The 17,811-nt window shown below is 37.4% G+C and overlaps 1 protein-coding gene across 1 annotated transcript in view; it reads left to right on the top strand.

Annotated features, from left to right (window-relative positions):
* The window catches only part of LOC140169915 (uncharacterized), a 48,888-nt gene that overhangs the window by 18,209 nt on the left and 12,868 nt on the right, over window positions 1-17,811 (top strand). The window contains exons 4-5 of the mRNA XM_072193231.1: window positions 10,740-10,914; window positions 14,965-15,110. Coding sequence (XP_072049332.1) covers window positions 10,740-10,914; window positions 14,965-15,110 — 321 coding nt within the window. The remainder of the gene's footprint in view (window positions 1-10,739; window positions 10,915-14,964; window positions 15,111-17,811) is intronic.

Raw genomic sequence — 17,811 nt, 5'->3', positions numbered from 1 at the left:
TAAAATGAAGAAAATTGAAGTGTTTTGGTGGACCATTTTGGTACAAGTGTGTAAAAGTTTAGTTTGAAAAAGCCGCAAATTTGTTAAATGATAGTCCATGAAACCTTCCTTGGACAAGTTTTCCCTGTAGGCCTATACCCTTATTGTGTTAACATAGGGCTTAAATTTGCAAATGTTGGAAGAAGAGCGAAAATGATCATATGTTTATCCACTACGCAAGGGGGAGTCTGAACTGGTCTGAGGGGGATGTTCCCCCCTGAGAAGTTTGAAAAATTTGCAAAATGAAGGTCGTATTGAAGCCATTCGGTGCATTGTTTTTACACTACTATTTGAATCAATTGCTTTTTAACAGAAAAAAGGGCCCGAACTCAATTTGCAAAACTTGAGATTGGCAATTACTAAAGCATGCATAAATCGATGAAGTCGGTATGGAGTCCGTCTTAATACTGACATTGGTGGCAAAATGTGAGGGGCCCTGCATATCGGCGGACCCGCAGTAATTTTCACATGCTTTTAGGACGAGGACCCGCCTTCAAGCAATGCCTAAAATAATCGCAGGCCTATATAGGACCTACTTCCAATCGTCCCGACTGTGCGGTTATTTACACATGGGCCTACTCAATTACGTGCAATTTAGTTTCTCTCCTCCTTTCCTCCATTTTCTCTTCTCTTTTTCTCCTTTCTTCCCCTTCTCTTCTCTTTATTTTTGGGGGGTGGGCCCGTCAGCCACCTGAATCCGCGCCTTAATTGAGTCAATGGGGATGGGAGGGGGGTACTGAGGCCTACCACATTTAATAACGAACTTACTTACTCTTTGTGGGATTTCGAATCGCAACACAGGTAATAATAAAACCAGTAGCAAACTTCACTTTACCAACAAGATACAACAACTTTACAACTTTCTTTTTAATTAATGAAACAAAGCTTATTTTTTTTTTCAGAGTTTAAATTTAAGATGCTAGCCGAAGTCAATAACTTTGCACATTCTTCGGGTTCCTTTGTTTCCACTCTTGTTAAAAAAAGTCATAAAACCTGATGATCAGCTGACTCTTTCTGTTGACAATTTAAGTTTAAAACATTATTAACACAATAATTTGTGTGTTGAAAATAATTGTAAACAAAACCAATAGGCCTACAATTGGCTAGTTTCAAATCTTTCTTAACATATTTTAAACCGTGTTTTTGTACTGAAAATATTTTGTAAAAGAGTTGCAATCACTTTGATTGGGATCGAACATTGCCACTTTACAATGCTCAAGGTCACCAAAACTCAGATGTGTGAAAAATCCTATTGTTAAAAATTGTATGAAATCATCCCTCAGCGTAAACTAGTCTAGACCTACCACACAATTTATTCGCTACCTGAAGTCGCTAATAGAGAATGAGAGATTAGAATATTTGTTTATATTTGTTTTCAATTTTCTAATATTTTTTTCAATACGTTCCATTCAATAATTCTTTAGGCCTATTCTGTCATGTCTGTAAAGTACGGTATCGTACGCGTACCGGTATCAGAGAATCCGCGGTATCGAGTACCGCTCAACCTTAGTCAAAGGTCAAAACCAATTATAAAAATATGGCGTCGTCGTATTTTCGTCGGCTTCGCTTGTCTTCACGGATTTTACAAGCTTTTACACATCATTTTCTCAAAATGGAAGGAATACACACCCGCTACAGGTAAGTGACGAAACCGTTACTACACATGAAGTTTTAGGGTGTGTCCAACAGTTTAATTTTGAGGTTTTACCATTGTGAACATACCGATTCACATTATAAATCGTATTTCGTAAGCTTTCTATTTTCTCAGAAAACTGAGCAAAAATTCACCTAATACTGAAAATTGACTGTTTTGACTGTTCTTTAATTTCAACCTTATCAAACCTGAAACAAATGTGCTGCCTTGCGAACACAAATTTTGCATAGGCCTATCATTGTCAACTGGAAGGGGGAAAATAAGTTTAATTTCATTGATAACATGAAATTGATTCATATTTGTGTTTTCAAAGCTGTGCATAATTAATGCATTTCCAAAATAAAAAATATTTTGGTACTATTAGGGTCTGCCATTGATGATAAATAAGTGTGTGTAGGTCGATTCACGTTAGCAGTTATGAAATTGCAAATATGATCAAAATTGTGATGGGGTCATCATGTACCTCTCTTTGGCTTGTACATTATTATCAATACCACCAATAGAACGAGAAGATTTGCCCCTTCATTATGCATACCACTTTGACCATTTTTTTTTCTCATTTCTTCACAAAATGCAAAAAACCCACAAAAAATGTGATGGGTGTAGTACCCCCTTAAGAGGTTTAAAATGGTGATATTGTAATATAATCAGTGATGCGAAATTGTACATGCATTTTACCATGTTTTAAAGCTGTAATTTTAACAAGTTGACCCATCTGCATCGTAAATAACACCATAGCAAATGATTGGTGTTGTATTTATGTAAATTCCCATAGAAACAGGGGTGTCCGAGAATAGGCATACGAATTCCGTTGGCATTCCTATTCCCGGTCAGTGTTCAACAGTTTGAGCTAGGCCTATGTTGAGATCGTTGTTGCCATGCGTCTATTTAATGATCATGCATGCGCACATGAGAGTGTTGCATTTTTCTGTAAAAGGCTTGATTATAGCCATTTGTCGAATACAAATGAGCGATGAGAAATTATTTGTGACCGCCGGCGCGCCTTGACACCCCCCCCCACTCCATCCTTACCCCTCCTATCCTGTCGTATTCTCGGTCGGAAAAATTGGGTCAACAATGTCTGCAGAAATGGCTCCTGCCCTGGACCGAGAAATGCGCTATAACTGACAATTGCGCAGATAGCATACACTCTCCTTGGACCTACACGTGTTATTAGCGCAATTTTGTTAATTACATTATACACATATTATTAGCACAAATAGCACCGCTATTTTCATGGGTATGCTATTTGTGCCTCGACAGTGTTATTTTTTGAGGACTTAGAAAAAAACCATTAGGGACATTAAAAATGGCTTTAAATGTTATTAGCGCAATTAGGCCTATGCTATTTTTGAGTTCTCCTATTAGGCCTACACTTTAAGGGATGATGCTATTAGCACTGTTGTGCTATTCTTAAAATGGTTTAGGCCTTATAGCGTGGTATTAGTTCTATGGTTTAGGCCTTATAGCGTGCTATTAGTGCTATTGTGCTCTGGAAATGGTTTGAGGGTCTTGGAGACCTATAGCGCGTTATTATCGCAATTATGTTATTTTTGAATTCTAGTACACTTGGATGGATGCTGATAGCGGCATTGTGCTATTCTTAAAATGGTTTAGGCCTTATAGTGTGTTATTGGCTAGCGACATTGTGCTATTCTTAAAATGGTCTAGGCAGCGTGCTATTAGCGCTATTGTGATATTCTGTAAATGGTTTAGGCTCTATAGCGCGTTATTAGCGCAATTATGCTATTTTTGAATTCTCCTAGAGGGATTATATTAGCGCTATTGTGATATTCTTAAAATGGTTTAGTCCAGGAGCAAGATCACACAGGGGCCCTAAATAAGGAGTTCGTTCACCCCTAAGGCTAGGTAGGTAGTGGTTTCAAATTGTGGTATACAGGTTATTTTATATATGGACGTATAATCACATAAAATCACGAAAATAGGACAAAATTAAGGGGGTAGGGGAGATATAAATTCCCATATCTCAACTTTTACTCATAGGCCTAATAATGAATTTATTTTGGTATGAATATGTAGCTAATTGATTGTTCTAACTTCCTAGTATTATTTGAAAGCAAACATAGGATTCATTAGATCATGAAGTAGCCAGTCCATATACACTAATAGAAAATCAGATTTTTCACAACAATGTGTAGGGTGGGTGTTTTTGTGACACAGGCTTCAAATTTTACTATTGTGCCAATTTCTATTTTCAATATTAAGTTTCCATTTTTTAATTTTGTTTTTTATATCAAGCATATCTAGGCAAACATCGATGTTCTGGTTCAAAGATTTATATATGTGCATGTTTGTTTGCATGTTGGTTTGTGTTGTGTGGGTTTTGGGTAGGTGTGTGGGGGTAGGTGTGGGTAGGTGTGGGGTGTGTATAGGGTTCGGGGTTGGGGTGTTTCACGTGTCTTGATATGTCACTCGGCTGAACTATACGTAGAAGTTCTATTAACAAAATTTGTTTCGTAAGTTACCATTCATGTATATTGAATATTTATATGTGTGGGGTGAGATCAACCACTGCTTGTCAGGAAAATAGTCTGAAAATGTAACAAATAGTTACTTTTCCACATGTAGCAGCGTGTGTAACAATATTAATGGGTAGGGGAAATGTAAACCATCATAACTCAACTTCAACTCATGATAATGAATTCATTTTGCAATTAAAATGTAGCTAATTGATTGTTCAAACGGTTTAGTATTATTTTAAAGCCAAGCAAACATTAATTGTCAGGTAGATAGACATAATATGTAAGAAAAGGTCAATTTTCCATGTATAACCATGTCAAATATGGTATTATTAAGGGTTAGGGGAAATAAAAACCACTATAACTCAACCTTTACTCATAATAATGAATTCATTTTGGTATCAACATGTAGCTAATTTATTGTTCTAACTTTCCAGTATTATTTTTAACAGAAAAACCATCAGATAGACATAAAATGTGAGAAAATATTAATTTTCCAATGTGTAACAGCGTAAAATATGACAATATTAAGGGGTAGGGGACGTACAAACCAATATAACTCGACGTTTATTCATTATAATTTATTCATTTTGGCATCAATATATAGCTATTTGGTTGTTGTAATCTTTTGAAGCAAAATAACCATTAATTCTTTGCTGGATAGACATAAAATGTTAAACAATATAAATTTTTCATGTGTAGCAGCGTAAAATATGACAATATTAAGGTATAGGGGACATTCAAATCACCAAAACTCAAGTTTTATTGATGAAAATTAATTCATTTTGGTAACAATATGTAGCTAATTGATAGTTCTAACTTTCTAGTAATATTTTAAAGGCAATTAAACCGTTAGTTGTCAGGTAGATAGACATAAAATGTACGAAAATGTTATTATTCCATGTCTAACAGCGTCAACTTTGACCTTTTGACCTTGTACTTCCGATACAAGTTCAATGGAAGATGTCATGCAGGGTATGTTAAACCGGATGTTGTGGGGAATACACATACACGTTCCCATATAGCTAACTTTTATAATTATTTACACAAGAAATAGAGCGGGTTGTTTCTTAAGTGACCGAGAATAGGCGTATTTACCCTAGTGTGTAATATAAAAAAACATAAAATTTCACTATTTTCAGAGAAAATAGTGTTTTTAGAAACAACGATAATTTGTTTTCTGCATAGAGGTTGATTTATTAATTGAATTGAGCATGCGTGTTGAGAAATTCGTTCGTTTGGGGCACTGATCTGACACTTTGATAAAATTCCCTTTAAAAGGAAAGACCGGAGGGAAAGCTTAAAAGCAATAAATATATAAAGTAACTCGGGGAAAATGATCCCTGACTCTTGGGGAGTATGAAACCGCCAAGGTCATGTGAGGTCAAAGGTCAGGTCAAATTTGAAGTTGCTCCGATTAGGCTGTAACTTGGGGACAATGATCCCTGACAAAACCGCAAAGGTCATGTGAGGTCAAAGGTCAGGTCAAATTTAAAGTTGCTGCGATCAGGCTGTAACTTTGGGAAAATGATCCCTGCCACTTGGGGAGTATCAAACCACGAAGGTCATGTGAGGTCAAAAGTCAGGTCAAATTAGGAGTTGCTCCGATTGGGCTGTAACTCGGGGAAAATGATCCATGACTCTTGGGGAGTATGAAACCGCAAAGGTCATGTGAGGTCAAAGGTCAGGTCAAATTTGAAGTTGCTCCGATTAGGTTGTAACTTGGGGACAATGATCCCTGACACTTGGGGAGTATCAAACCACTAAGGTCATGTGAGGTCAAAGGTCAGGTCAAATTAGAAGTTGCTCTGATTGGGCTGTAAGTCGAGGGAAATGATCCCTGACACTTGGGGAGTATAAAACCGCAAAGGTCATGTGTGGTCAAAGGTCAGGTCAAATTGGAAGTTGCTCTGATTGGGCTGTAACTCAGGTAAAATGATCATTGACTCCTGGGGAGTATGAAACTGCAAAGGTCATGTGAGGTCAAAGGTCAGGTCAAATTGAAGGTGCTCCGATAAGGCTGTAATTTGGATCTTTGGTTCTCAGGTCAAAGGTCAGGTCAAATTTGAAGTTGCTCCGATTGGACTGTAACTCGAGGGAAGTGATCCCTGACTCTTGGGGAGTATAAAGGTCAGGTCAAATTGGAAGTTGCTCTGATTGGGCTGTAACTCAGGTAAAATGATCATTGACTCCTGGGGAGTATGAAACCGCAAAGGTCATGTGAGGTCAAAGGTCAGGTCAAATTTGAAGTTGCTCCGATTAGGCTGTAGGCATAGCTTGGGGACAATGATCCCTGACACTTGGGGAGTATAAAACCGCAAAGGTCATGTAAGGTCAAAGGTCAGGTCAAATTTAAAGTTGCTGCGATCAGGCTGTAACTTTGGGAAAATGATCCCTGACACTTGGGGAGTATCAAACCACAAAGGTCATGTGAGGTCAAAGGTCAGGTCAAATTAGAAGTTGCTCTGATTGGGCTGTAACTCGGGGGGAATGATCCTTGACTCTTGGGGAGTATGAAACTGCAAAGGTCATGTGAGGTCAAAGGTCAGGCCAAATTTGAAGTTGCTCCGATTAGGCTGTAACTTGGGACAATGATCCCTGACACTTGGGGAGTATAATACCGCAAAGGTCATGTGAGGTCAAAGGTCAGTGCACGTATCTTTGTATCTTTTTAACAAAATATCCTAGAGAGTCGTCCGATATGTCGAACTTTTCCTCCGGTAGTAAGGAACAAAAAGGTCAGTCGCCGCATATCTGTAGGATCATTGGTTAATGAGATATATTCACTTCTTGTACTTAGTGAACCTAACCCTGTATCTTTTAAACCAAATATCCTAAAGAGTCGTAGAACACGAATCGATTGGCGCGAGGTTCATATTGGTGCGTATGCACCAAATATGTATCTTGTTGATGTATAGGGGTGCTCATGATATATGGAGACGATGGGGTCAAAAACTAGGTTGAAAATATTATTTTATCGTGCCGCCAGTTCATGTCATGTCATGATTGTACTTTGATAGAGGACGGGAGTAAAAAACTTTGATTAAAAAAAGTGTTATGAACACAATAAAAAGCAAGCGGGTTACCGTAAATATTCAATTATTCTCATGATCATACACGATACAAAATATACGTGGGGGAGTCTCCCTGGTTGGAGGTATACGGGGATGTGCCACGATTTTAGGGTACCTTTTCAGCGATTTTGGTATATGGGTGGGTTTTGCATTGGACCAATATTTAAATGATAAATCCTTGGCGCTGCTTAACCCTTTTAAAGGTTTTTTTTTTTTATTTATCCCAGGAATAATTTCCGGGTCTATCCAGATTTTGAGGAGAGCCGATGTTTCCTTGTCATTTCAATTGACCCCTCTGTTGCGTTTATTTATATTAACATTTGCAGCTGCAGCCATGATGATATCACGCAGGGCTGGGGTAAGGGCAAACTAAAAGTACTGGTAACTAGAGATAGAAAGCGGAGAGGAATCCCGAATCACAGCGCCAGGTAATGACCTGGTCACCAAGTGCAAATGTCCATTTATTTTGTAAGGTTCATGTTTGTTTTAAAATTTGGGGCGTTTTTTCCGAAATTTGATATTTTGGTGATATTTCAAGAAGGCGACATGCCACAGACAAATCTTTTCGCACATACTTTGTTATTGCTAATACAACTCTTTTCAGCATACCTACGTTACAGTTCGTTTCGGTGATTTAGTAATATTATACATTTTGTGACTGCATTTTGGCGTTTTCGATGCGATTTTAGGCTTACGGGATTTAACGTTGATATCTGGTTCTGCTGCTTTTATGATTTTACTTTGATCGTCGGCGTTTGTAAATAACAGAATGTAGATTGGCTCTGAATAAGTATCGTAGTCCTCTCGGTGGGTTTTTTTCATGATATAATTACTTTGAATTGCATGTAACAGCCCAAAACTTACCTCTGAATTCAGGGTTCAATGCTTTTTTCGGAATAGCCGTAGACTCAAAAAGCGCACGAGAGGCGACTATGGTTTTATACTTCCCGCATTGATGATTGCGTCTACGCCTAATAATATACTTCTTTGTATATGTTGACTGTATCAAGGTATACACTGGTATACAAAGAATTGAATATATGAATACAAAACCCACCCAAGTCCATACGTTGGCCAAATTGAGTTAAGCATGGGAAATTGTTGCTATACATAGGCCTGTCATATGTATGAAAGAACAACTCAAATTCATCCTCTGTGTCTATTGAGTATGTGAAAAATAGCATGTATGAAAGAACCACACAATTCCATGATTTGAGTCTTGTAACACATTGATTGAAATCCAGTATGTATAAAAGTCCACTTGTAACATATTCATTGCTGGAGAGTGACTTTTGAAAAATAAAATGGGTTTACTAAAGGAAAGTGTGTGGTTTATATTACATAGCAGAATGCTTGTCAACATTATACATACCTGTGTGCTTTATTTTGTATTATCCTACTAGTGGTAATCTCATTCCAACATTGTTGTCTTTGTATATGATTCAAAAAAACCACCCAAGTCCAGAATTTAAAATGAACCTCACGAAGTCCCTGAAATGCTAATCGTCATACCTAATACAGGTTAATCCACTCATTTGCACGTAAAACTTACCATATTGACCAGGTAAATCTAACTGAAGGAATTAAAATGATACACAGGTTTTTCTCTCAAAATCACGTCCTATGGACTTGGGTGGGTTTTGTATTCATGTATTCAATTGGTTACATGACTGTCATTGATATTGTGCGCCTTTCTATTATGCGAACCTGTACCTGCAGACATGTGCCCGTGGCATGTGCCAATATTGCGTAACGTTAGAGGTTAATATATTTTGTTGACATCGAGTAGGCTGTGTGGTAGTGTGGCCGAGCGGTCTAGCGTTGTGATTTCTTAATTCGTTGCTGTTCTGAGCGTCGCTTGCTCGAAACCGTGCGTTCACTATTTTTCTTATGCTGCTTTATTTTTCCAGCGTAGGGCCTAGAAATGGTAATTTAAAATTTCCTTTTGAATTATTTATTTATTTATTTATTTATTTATTTATTTATTTATTTATTTATTTATTTATTTATTTATTTATTTATTTATTTATTTATTTATATTTCGATTGATTATTTGATGATTGAGTGAGCAGATTTATCGATTGCTATTTTAGTTGAAGGAATTCTATTTGAATGACATCGTTTTTTCCGTTAAGCATTATTAAGAATTAATATCATAGGTTTTAGTGCAGATAGGAAGTTGGTTTAGTGGTACCATCCATTGCTTCAGAAACGAAATGTGCCGGGTTCGATTCCCATCTATGCCTAATTTTTTTAAGAGTTGGAAAATTACTGCAGTAAGTTTATTTGGCGCGCGATCTCAGTTATTCATTTCCTGATGGCTGTGCCTCTTACAGACACCCTCCCTCTGGAATCCCAACCACGGTTCGCTCATTACACCTCCCTTAACCCTGCTCATCTTCGGCTTTAAATCGTCGGATTTAAGGCACATTATTCCCGATAGAGTTATATCCGACGCTCGGTCACACTGCCACTTATATCCGATACTATTACCGACGTAATTTAAGTTGGTTTTTGCGGAATATCAATTTTAAACGTCTTATTTTCTCAAGAAAATGGGTCATTTTCATTGTCTTGCCAATGATATGATGTTGTCCGAGCAATATACCTGACCTTTAAGCGATGAGTTCCCTCGAACGAGACAGATTTGACCTAGAAAAAAGTTGACGTCATGAAATGACTGTGTCTGCTTTGCGAGAAAGGACTATAAACATTCTCAATGCACAGAACGTATACTGTTGTTGTTCACAGAAAAAACTCTAAATTATTACAAATTTAATGGTTTTTAATGAATAAAATCAGCCGCTTCTTTTTTTTATATATTAGTAAACTGTGATATTACAATTCATATGTATATCATGAGAAATATTTGGGCTAAAAAAAATATTTGAGCTTAGAATTTCAGCGTGATCAATCTGACACTAGCATATAAACCGTGTTAAGTCCACAAACCCATGCGTCTGATTTCCCTGTGCGATATTGCAATGCTATAGTTATTATAGTTTCAGTTGGATGAAATATTACAAAGCAAACGCTTAGTAACAATACTGTGTAAGGCTTTTTTCCCGAAATCAAAACAAATAGTCTATTATTGTTATGCAGCATTGTTATGGTAAATAATAGTACAACTCATTGTTGCTAATGCGAAACTTGAAAAAGTGGATGTGATTGTGTCACGTAAGTAAATGAGAGCATAATATAGTGTCCGCTTCGTTGAAAATTAATTTCGCTTCAAACGGGGGAAGAACACGTACAAGCCAGAACTTTACGCACACAATTTCTCTTTTATCAGGAGAAATACCCATAAAAAATTGCAACGAGTGTCAACTTGTACTTGTAATGTAATAATTATTCTCCTCGAATAGAGATAAACTTGTTTTTGCGATAGACCTGCCCTTTAATTACATATTTTTCTTTTTTCTCCCATTTTCCTCCTTCTCGCCGTTTATCTGCTTCTGTTCTCCTTTTCCTTCTTCTTCTTCACCCTCTAAGTACAAGGTGGCATCGCCGTTGATTGGATGCATCGTAGACTATACTTTGCTGCAAATAGAAACATGGCCTACGATATTTACCACTGTAATTTAGACGGCTCTGATCTCAACGTTTTATTTTCCGTGAATGAAACCGGTATCACGATACTTGATGTGACTTTTGCAATAAATGAAAGGTACGTATGAGGAAGGGTGCTCCAAAATCATTACATGTTATTTTTCACCTGGAATTTTAATCCCCCTTGATATGAAGACCAAAAATGTAGATATTTGAAAGTACAGTAGTTGATTTAAAACAACAGTCACAAGACTTACTATTTGCAGAGCTGTGGTAGCTTGCGACCTGCATCTACAGGTCTTCTTTAGCCACTGAAGAGATTATTCCACTTGACTTGCCTCTTGACTACCAGATTGGTTTGGTCAAGTGACAAAATCTTGTTGTAAACAACTGGAAGATCATGGCGCCCCCGGTCTCTGTTGAGGTCGCTGCCAGTTCTCCTTATTTGGATCGCTTCTCTGACCCCTCTCCTGAACCAGTCTTCTTCACGGTCGAGAATGCGTACGCCATCCCAGTCGATGCTATGTTGATCCTTAGTGATGTGCTCACCAACTGGGGAAGTGGGGCGTTCATGTTCGCTAATCCGTGTTCTTAATGGTCTGGCACTTTCCCCTACATATGATGAAGAACAGTCTAAACATTTGAGGCCATAGACGGCCCCCGATTTGTCCAGCTTGTCGGTCTTGTCTTTGGGAGCTACAAGAAGGGAACGTATAGTGTTCTGGGGCTTAACATGGTTTACAATGCCATGGGATCTCAATACACGCCTCAGACTTTCCGAAACACCGGCCAGATATGGGATGGTAACCCAACCTTTGACTTGTTGTTCAGAGTCACTATTGCGAACGTGCCGTTTGGCATTGGTTTTGTTATTTGAAGGCTCCATAGAGAATACTGTAAGACAATCGCCCAACAAGTATTAGTAGGCCTATGCTATAGTCTAATCCCATCTCTCTTCTGAGTAAAGCAGTATTCAAACTTCTTATTGTACGTACAATATTGTATGTAACATATCTACGTTGTTTAATCTATTGCCATTCTATTTCCAGTAATGTTTAAGTTCTAACGAATATTTGATGACGTAAAATCGATAATATATTTCTGCTAGATATTATATGTAACATATTATCGATTTTTCGTCATCAAACATTCGTTAGAACTTAAACATTACTGGAAATAGAATGGCAATAGATTAAATAACGTAGATATGTTACATACAATATTGTACGTCTAATACTCGGAGTCTGTGGAGCGCAAATACTCGGAGACTGGAGCGCTTTACACAGCCGTATACGCCAATAGCTTCAGCGCTATTAATTGTATTCACAATGTTTTGACATAGATTAATGGATGGTGTATGTACGCGCATTTTGATTACCCGTATCCAAAGATCTAAGCCGCAATAACATGATGCGCCAACAAGATCCCAATTGTTTGTCCGATTTTGTAATCTGTTTTACTTTCATTGGGATAATGTTGGAGCACAATTTTCCATTCACTGTGATTGTGTTAATCGTGTCATGATGTTTTTTTCTGGGGGGGGGGGGTACTCACATATTAAGGCAAACGGGGATGTGCCGCTCTAATGGGTCGCTTTTTTACAAGAAATCATTAAACATGGGGTATGGTTTTGAGCTGGAAAATCCTTAAACATGCCTCACCTTTTTGATCCTGGCGGGATGAAAACATGTGAAAGAAAAATAAAAGCTTCGATCTCCAATAAAATTATTAATTTTACGATCCGTCCAGAAATTAAGTAACATAAAATGCAATAACATAAATGTTGAAGTGAAGTCGCCGTAGCATTGTAACATCATTTAAAAATAAAAAATAATATACACACCGCCAGCGTAATTACACAGATTGCGATATTGTCTAGAATCACTGATGAGTTATTGCAGTACTGGATGACGACACGTACGTGAGTTGGTAATTTCTAATTATAGGGATCGGTAAGGAATACTTCCAAGGGCGGTGTGTAGAGATATGCCATCGGTGAAATACGAGGCCGTAGAAGAAAAAAAAGTGACAAAATTTGCCCTTGAATTATGTTTTATAGTAAAAATACTCAAGTAATTCAATAAATATCATGATATTTGGCCTAAACTTGAACTCATTTGCAATGAAATTTAATGTGACTTGCAATGCTAGACTTTAAATTCTGCACTTTGCCGAAGTTGAACTGCATTTTATGCCGGGACTAACGGGATTTTATGGAATTCGGACAACTTTTATGGGAGCTTTCTTAAAAGCGAGATAGTTGGTTTTAAAATAGCGAGAATCGCGGCGTGAAAGCGAGGTCGCGTTTTTTGCCGGGCCTTAACTATTTATAGTAACACATAAGGGGGCTGTCATTTTATTTGGAAGGTGGTGGGTCATGAATATACTGGGGGTTCATAGAATTTTGAGACCAAAAATAGGGGTGTTATAATTTTTACACCAAAATTAGTGACCCAAAAATTCTTTTAACTTGTACGCACAATCCAAATTGTAAATCAATCGTGCAAAGAGAATACAACAAAACCTTGGTCTCTTTTTGGAAGAAAATCTTTAATAATGGGTACCCTTTTCTGCCAAAATGACCCTTAAAAATGGGTAAGGGTTTCAATGCTTCAGCTACACACCCCCGTCCGAACCAAATCTGAGTACCCCCCGGTTTTTTTGGTCTAAATTTTCAAGAATTTTTATCTCACAAACCGAAATTGTCAGCACGCAAAATATTTGGCTATAGTATCTTGAGGCAACATGCCATCAACATGTTTTGGGGACGCCTGCTACGGTGGGGACCCCGTTATTTTCTTGGAATTGCAAATTGCTCATTTTGGGTCTTGATATATTAGGCCCTTCACAATTGAGTCTTAGTTTCCTGTTTCATGGTTGAAAACAAGGGATGAGGCGACTTTTAATTATTAATTATCTATTAGGCCTATTTTAAAACAAGTGGTCGCATCCTACATCAATCTGTTTTGATCGGAACATGGATTTAATTATTTTACAACTATGTTTGATTTTATACATAAGTAGGCCTAATGGTACAGTTGTGTTCTTTGTTTATTCATCATTATAGATGATACAAGCAAAGTCAGAAAGTAGCAAATGGAAGTCATTAAAAGTTATTTTAAAAGAGAAAATCCAAAATAAAAATAAAATAATTAAATAGTTTGCAATTTGGACGCGCGCGGGAAACAGGAAACTAAGAATTAATTGTAAAGGGCCTTAACTTTGCATATATTGTGAATAAAAGTAGGCCCCCTACATACTTGAATAAATGACACAACTAACTTGGTTTGATTCTCTTACAGTTTACTAATATGCACTGGACGCCAGTTAAGTAGCTATATCCAGCAGAAATTAACGCTTGAAATACGAAATTAATGGAAAATCCTTTTAGGTCACCATGTGGTTGGATCACGCAAGACGCCATTTTGCTTTGCCATTTATGACGTTTCTAGAATTGGTCCAAATTCATAAATCCATAATTGCAACAGTCTAATATTTGGAGATATGCATTTGACATTCGTCGTAACCGTTATGCATTGACCTTAAGAAGAAGCAAAATCCTTAAAGTTCTGTGCGTTAGGGCCGTTATCTTTTGTCTGAAATACAAAATTAATGGGTTGCTTAAACCAGTTTACCGCCCACTTCTTAAAGCCCGTTATATGGTGACATTTGTTTACGTTTACTAGCTGCCATGAAATCCTAACCCGATATATGGTGACCTTTGTTTTTTACAAAGTCATAGACCCTTAAAGCGCAGCAGTGAACAAACATTATGCACATGTCAAATGCAACCCTGGCCCTCAAACCTTATGGTCTAGATATATGTTGCGAGCGCAGCGAGCAGGAGAATTTGCATATTAAAGCGTTTCCGTACTGTTTTCCGAAGCCTTTTTAGAGCGTTTTATTTAAAACTCGCCCCATGAATGTGTGCCAAAAACTGTTTGCCCCCCACCTCTTGGCTGGCCCAAAATTGCTTGCCCCCCCTCTTTTGGCTCGCCAAAAATTCTTGCCCTCCCCCCCAATTTTAACACCCCCCCAATTTTACACTCCCCAGGGCTCATGATTATTGCACAGCCCCAATATCACCACATGGTACACTCTTAACGACAGTGACTGTTATGTTACATAGAAAATAATTGATAATACCCTTTCTTTGTCTTTCAAACAGAGCGCTTTACTACACCGGTGTCACCCCTGATTGGACTTTCTCTCTTGGCAGATGCGACATCGACGAAATGACCTGCACAACAATCGTTAACGATACTCTTGCACAACTGGGTTTACGTTCTTTTTACTTAACAGTTAATGAACCAGGTTGGTCAATCAGCCCTCAGGGTGGGCAAAATGCTCTTGGGGTGGAGGGGGGTGACATCGTCGATTTTGGTGGTATGCCTCCCCCCAATGTTGAGGTGGTGGTCTTTGGTATGCCACTGATTGGTTTATACCCAACCAATAACACTGCAATACAGTAGTTAATATGATGCCTCCACACCAGCACACCACTCAAATAATACCACTTTTGTGGGGGTAAAGAGAACCGTAGTGAATTGTTCAAAAAAAGTTATTTCACCATATTAGTGCAAAATAGGAGTAAAGACCACATTCTTTCGCCCAGTAATATTTGAATTTGCCAGTAGTGCCAAAAGTGCCGCTCAGATAGGAGCAAATGTTATACTGTGCCGAACTTACCTTGAGTTTGTGTACTAGATGCACTTAAAGACTGAAAGGTGGACTACTAAAAGCATTTTAATACATGTAGGAGAAGCCTCAATGCAAAAAAATCATTATAAATTGGCTTTAAATTAAGGGGCCACGCAGGATCACTCAAAGTCGGAAATTTTAAACATTATTTTGTATTGTATCTTTAAAAGTAATGATGATAAGTACATAAAACTATACATTTTCAGAAAGGAACTGACACACGGAATCCAACTAGCACGGCAGATTTCTGCAAGAATGAGCAGTTTGTTTCCATGCCAGTTTTTTCGTTCCGCCATAACAACTTACCCAAAATATCAAAATGGATAAAAATGGAATATTTGTGTTCTAAAGACACGCATCTAGAAAGTTTTTCTTAGATTTTTGAATTTTTCTTCGTTTTAAAAATATGGGACAAAAAAAGATCAAAATTTGACTTTTTTTCAATTTTGACCACAGTTATGCCATTTTTGTCAAATTTGATATTTAGGGGAAGTTGTTATGGCGGACCGAAAAAAAAAATGGCATGGAAAATCAATTTTGGCGCTTTTCTCAAAAAGTGCTCATTTTCGTGCTAGTTGGATTCCTTGCATCATTTCCTTTCTGAAAATGTATATTTTATGTACTTATCATCATTACTTTTAAAGATACAATACAAAACAATGTCTAACATTTCCCACTTTGAGAGATCTTGCGTGCCACCTTGAGATTGAAATCTCATTTTTTAGTAGTTTGCAGCTATTTTGTGCAAAAATAGCAATTTAATTGATCAAAAGAGGACTGATCTTACCCCAAAACAGATTCATTTATCGGGAACTTGATCAAAACGAACTTTTCATCCAACCAGTCTGTAATACTGATTTTAATTTATTTGCTCTAAAATGACCAAAGATAATTTAAAATAATAAGTATTTTATTTAAAATGTCAAAATAAGTATTCTCGGATGGAATTAATGAAATTGTGGACATTGTTTTCAAGATTCGAAAAACTTAAACATTTTGAAAATATACTGACTGTTGGGAATTCTTTTTCTTTATATCAACTTGAGTTTATGCTGGGCTCTTTAATTGAGCTAAAAAGGTTAGTTTGATTCAGAAATAGTATTCATATATGGTCATTTATAGTGATTACCTGCATTTGGCGATCATTTTGGGCGCCATTTTGAAAATACACTGCCTTTTGGGACGTTTTATCCTTTATATCAACTTGAGTTTATGCTGGGCTTTTTAATTAAGCCACAAAGGTTAGTTTGATTCAGAAATAGTATTCATATATGGTCATTTATAGTGATTACCTGCATTTGGGGGCCATTTTGGACGCCATCTTGGAAAAAACCCACTTGGGGCCAGTTTATATTTTGGAAACATCCTGATTATGTTTTGGGGTCATCTCAGAAACCTAAAAAAGTTGGTTTGGTTTAGTCCTGGGGGATGCACAGGACGTGCCTCTAGCTCCCCGAGTCTAGATGTAACTGATTGATTGATTGGTTGTATACCATTAGGGGCTGTGCAATAATTATGAGCCCCCGGGGGGTAAAATGTCAAAATGGCTCGCCAAAAATCGCTTCCCCCCCCCCTCTCGGCCCGCCAAAATCCCCCCCCCCCCACTCGGCCCGCCAAAAAATCTTTGCCCCCTCCGGCTTGCACATGCCAAATTTTTGGGATCCCAATTTGAAAACCTTAAATGGTCTGTATACATCCCAGCAAACACAAAACGTTTTCGACATCATTCGCAAAAGGTTGTCAGAAAACGTTTAAATGTCGGGTTATATAAAGGGTATATTAAGGTTACACGAAGAAACGTATAAAAAACGTATAAAAGACGTATAAAGTTGTTCTCTAAAACCGCGTTTTCTCAGCAATCAAATATCGCAGTGAGTCAAATGTTGGTCCATGGATGTATCTTTACATTGTTTTTGTGTGTTTATACAAATTTTTAGAATCCGTTTGAAAATCCTTCGTTTAAATCATTTTTACGCACCATGTTCAAAAGATCAAAAACGCGTTACATGCAGTTTTTTTCAAATGTTCGCTCCGTATAAAACCACGCCGAGTAATTATTTTCTCTTTTTTTGTATTGTACTACAAATCGACCAAAGAAATAATGTTGCCATGGGGAAGAACAAAATACAGTACCGATTAAATTTTATTAGCCCGTTTTTGGGAACAATTTTCTTTTTGTTACATTATCGATATCTGGATTACGGGACGTTAATTCAGACATCTGAATACCTACATTATTTCTCAACATTCTGCCAATTGCTATACCATTTGATTTTCACTCCAAATTGAAGCTAGTATTGCAAAAAACGAGGTT

The sequence above is a fragment of the Amphiura filiformis genome, chromosome 14 (genome assembly GCF_039555335.1).
Source record: "Amphiura filiformis chromosome 14, Afil_fr2py, whole genome shotgun sequence".
NCBI classification, from domain to species: Eukaryota; Metazoa; Echinodermata; class Ophiuroidea; order Amphilepidida; family Amphiuridae; genus Amphiura; species Amphiura filiformis.
This window is presented reverse-complemented; position numbering and strand designations above follow the sequence as displayed.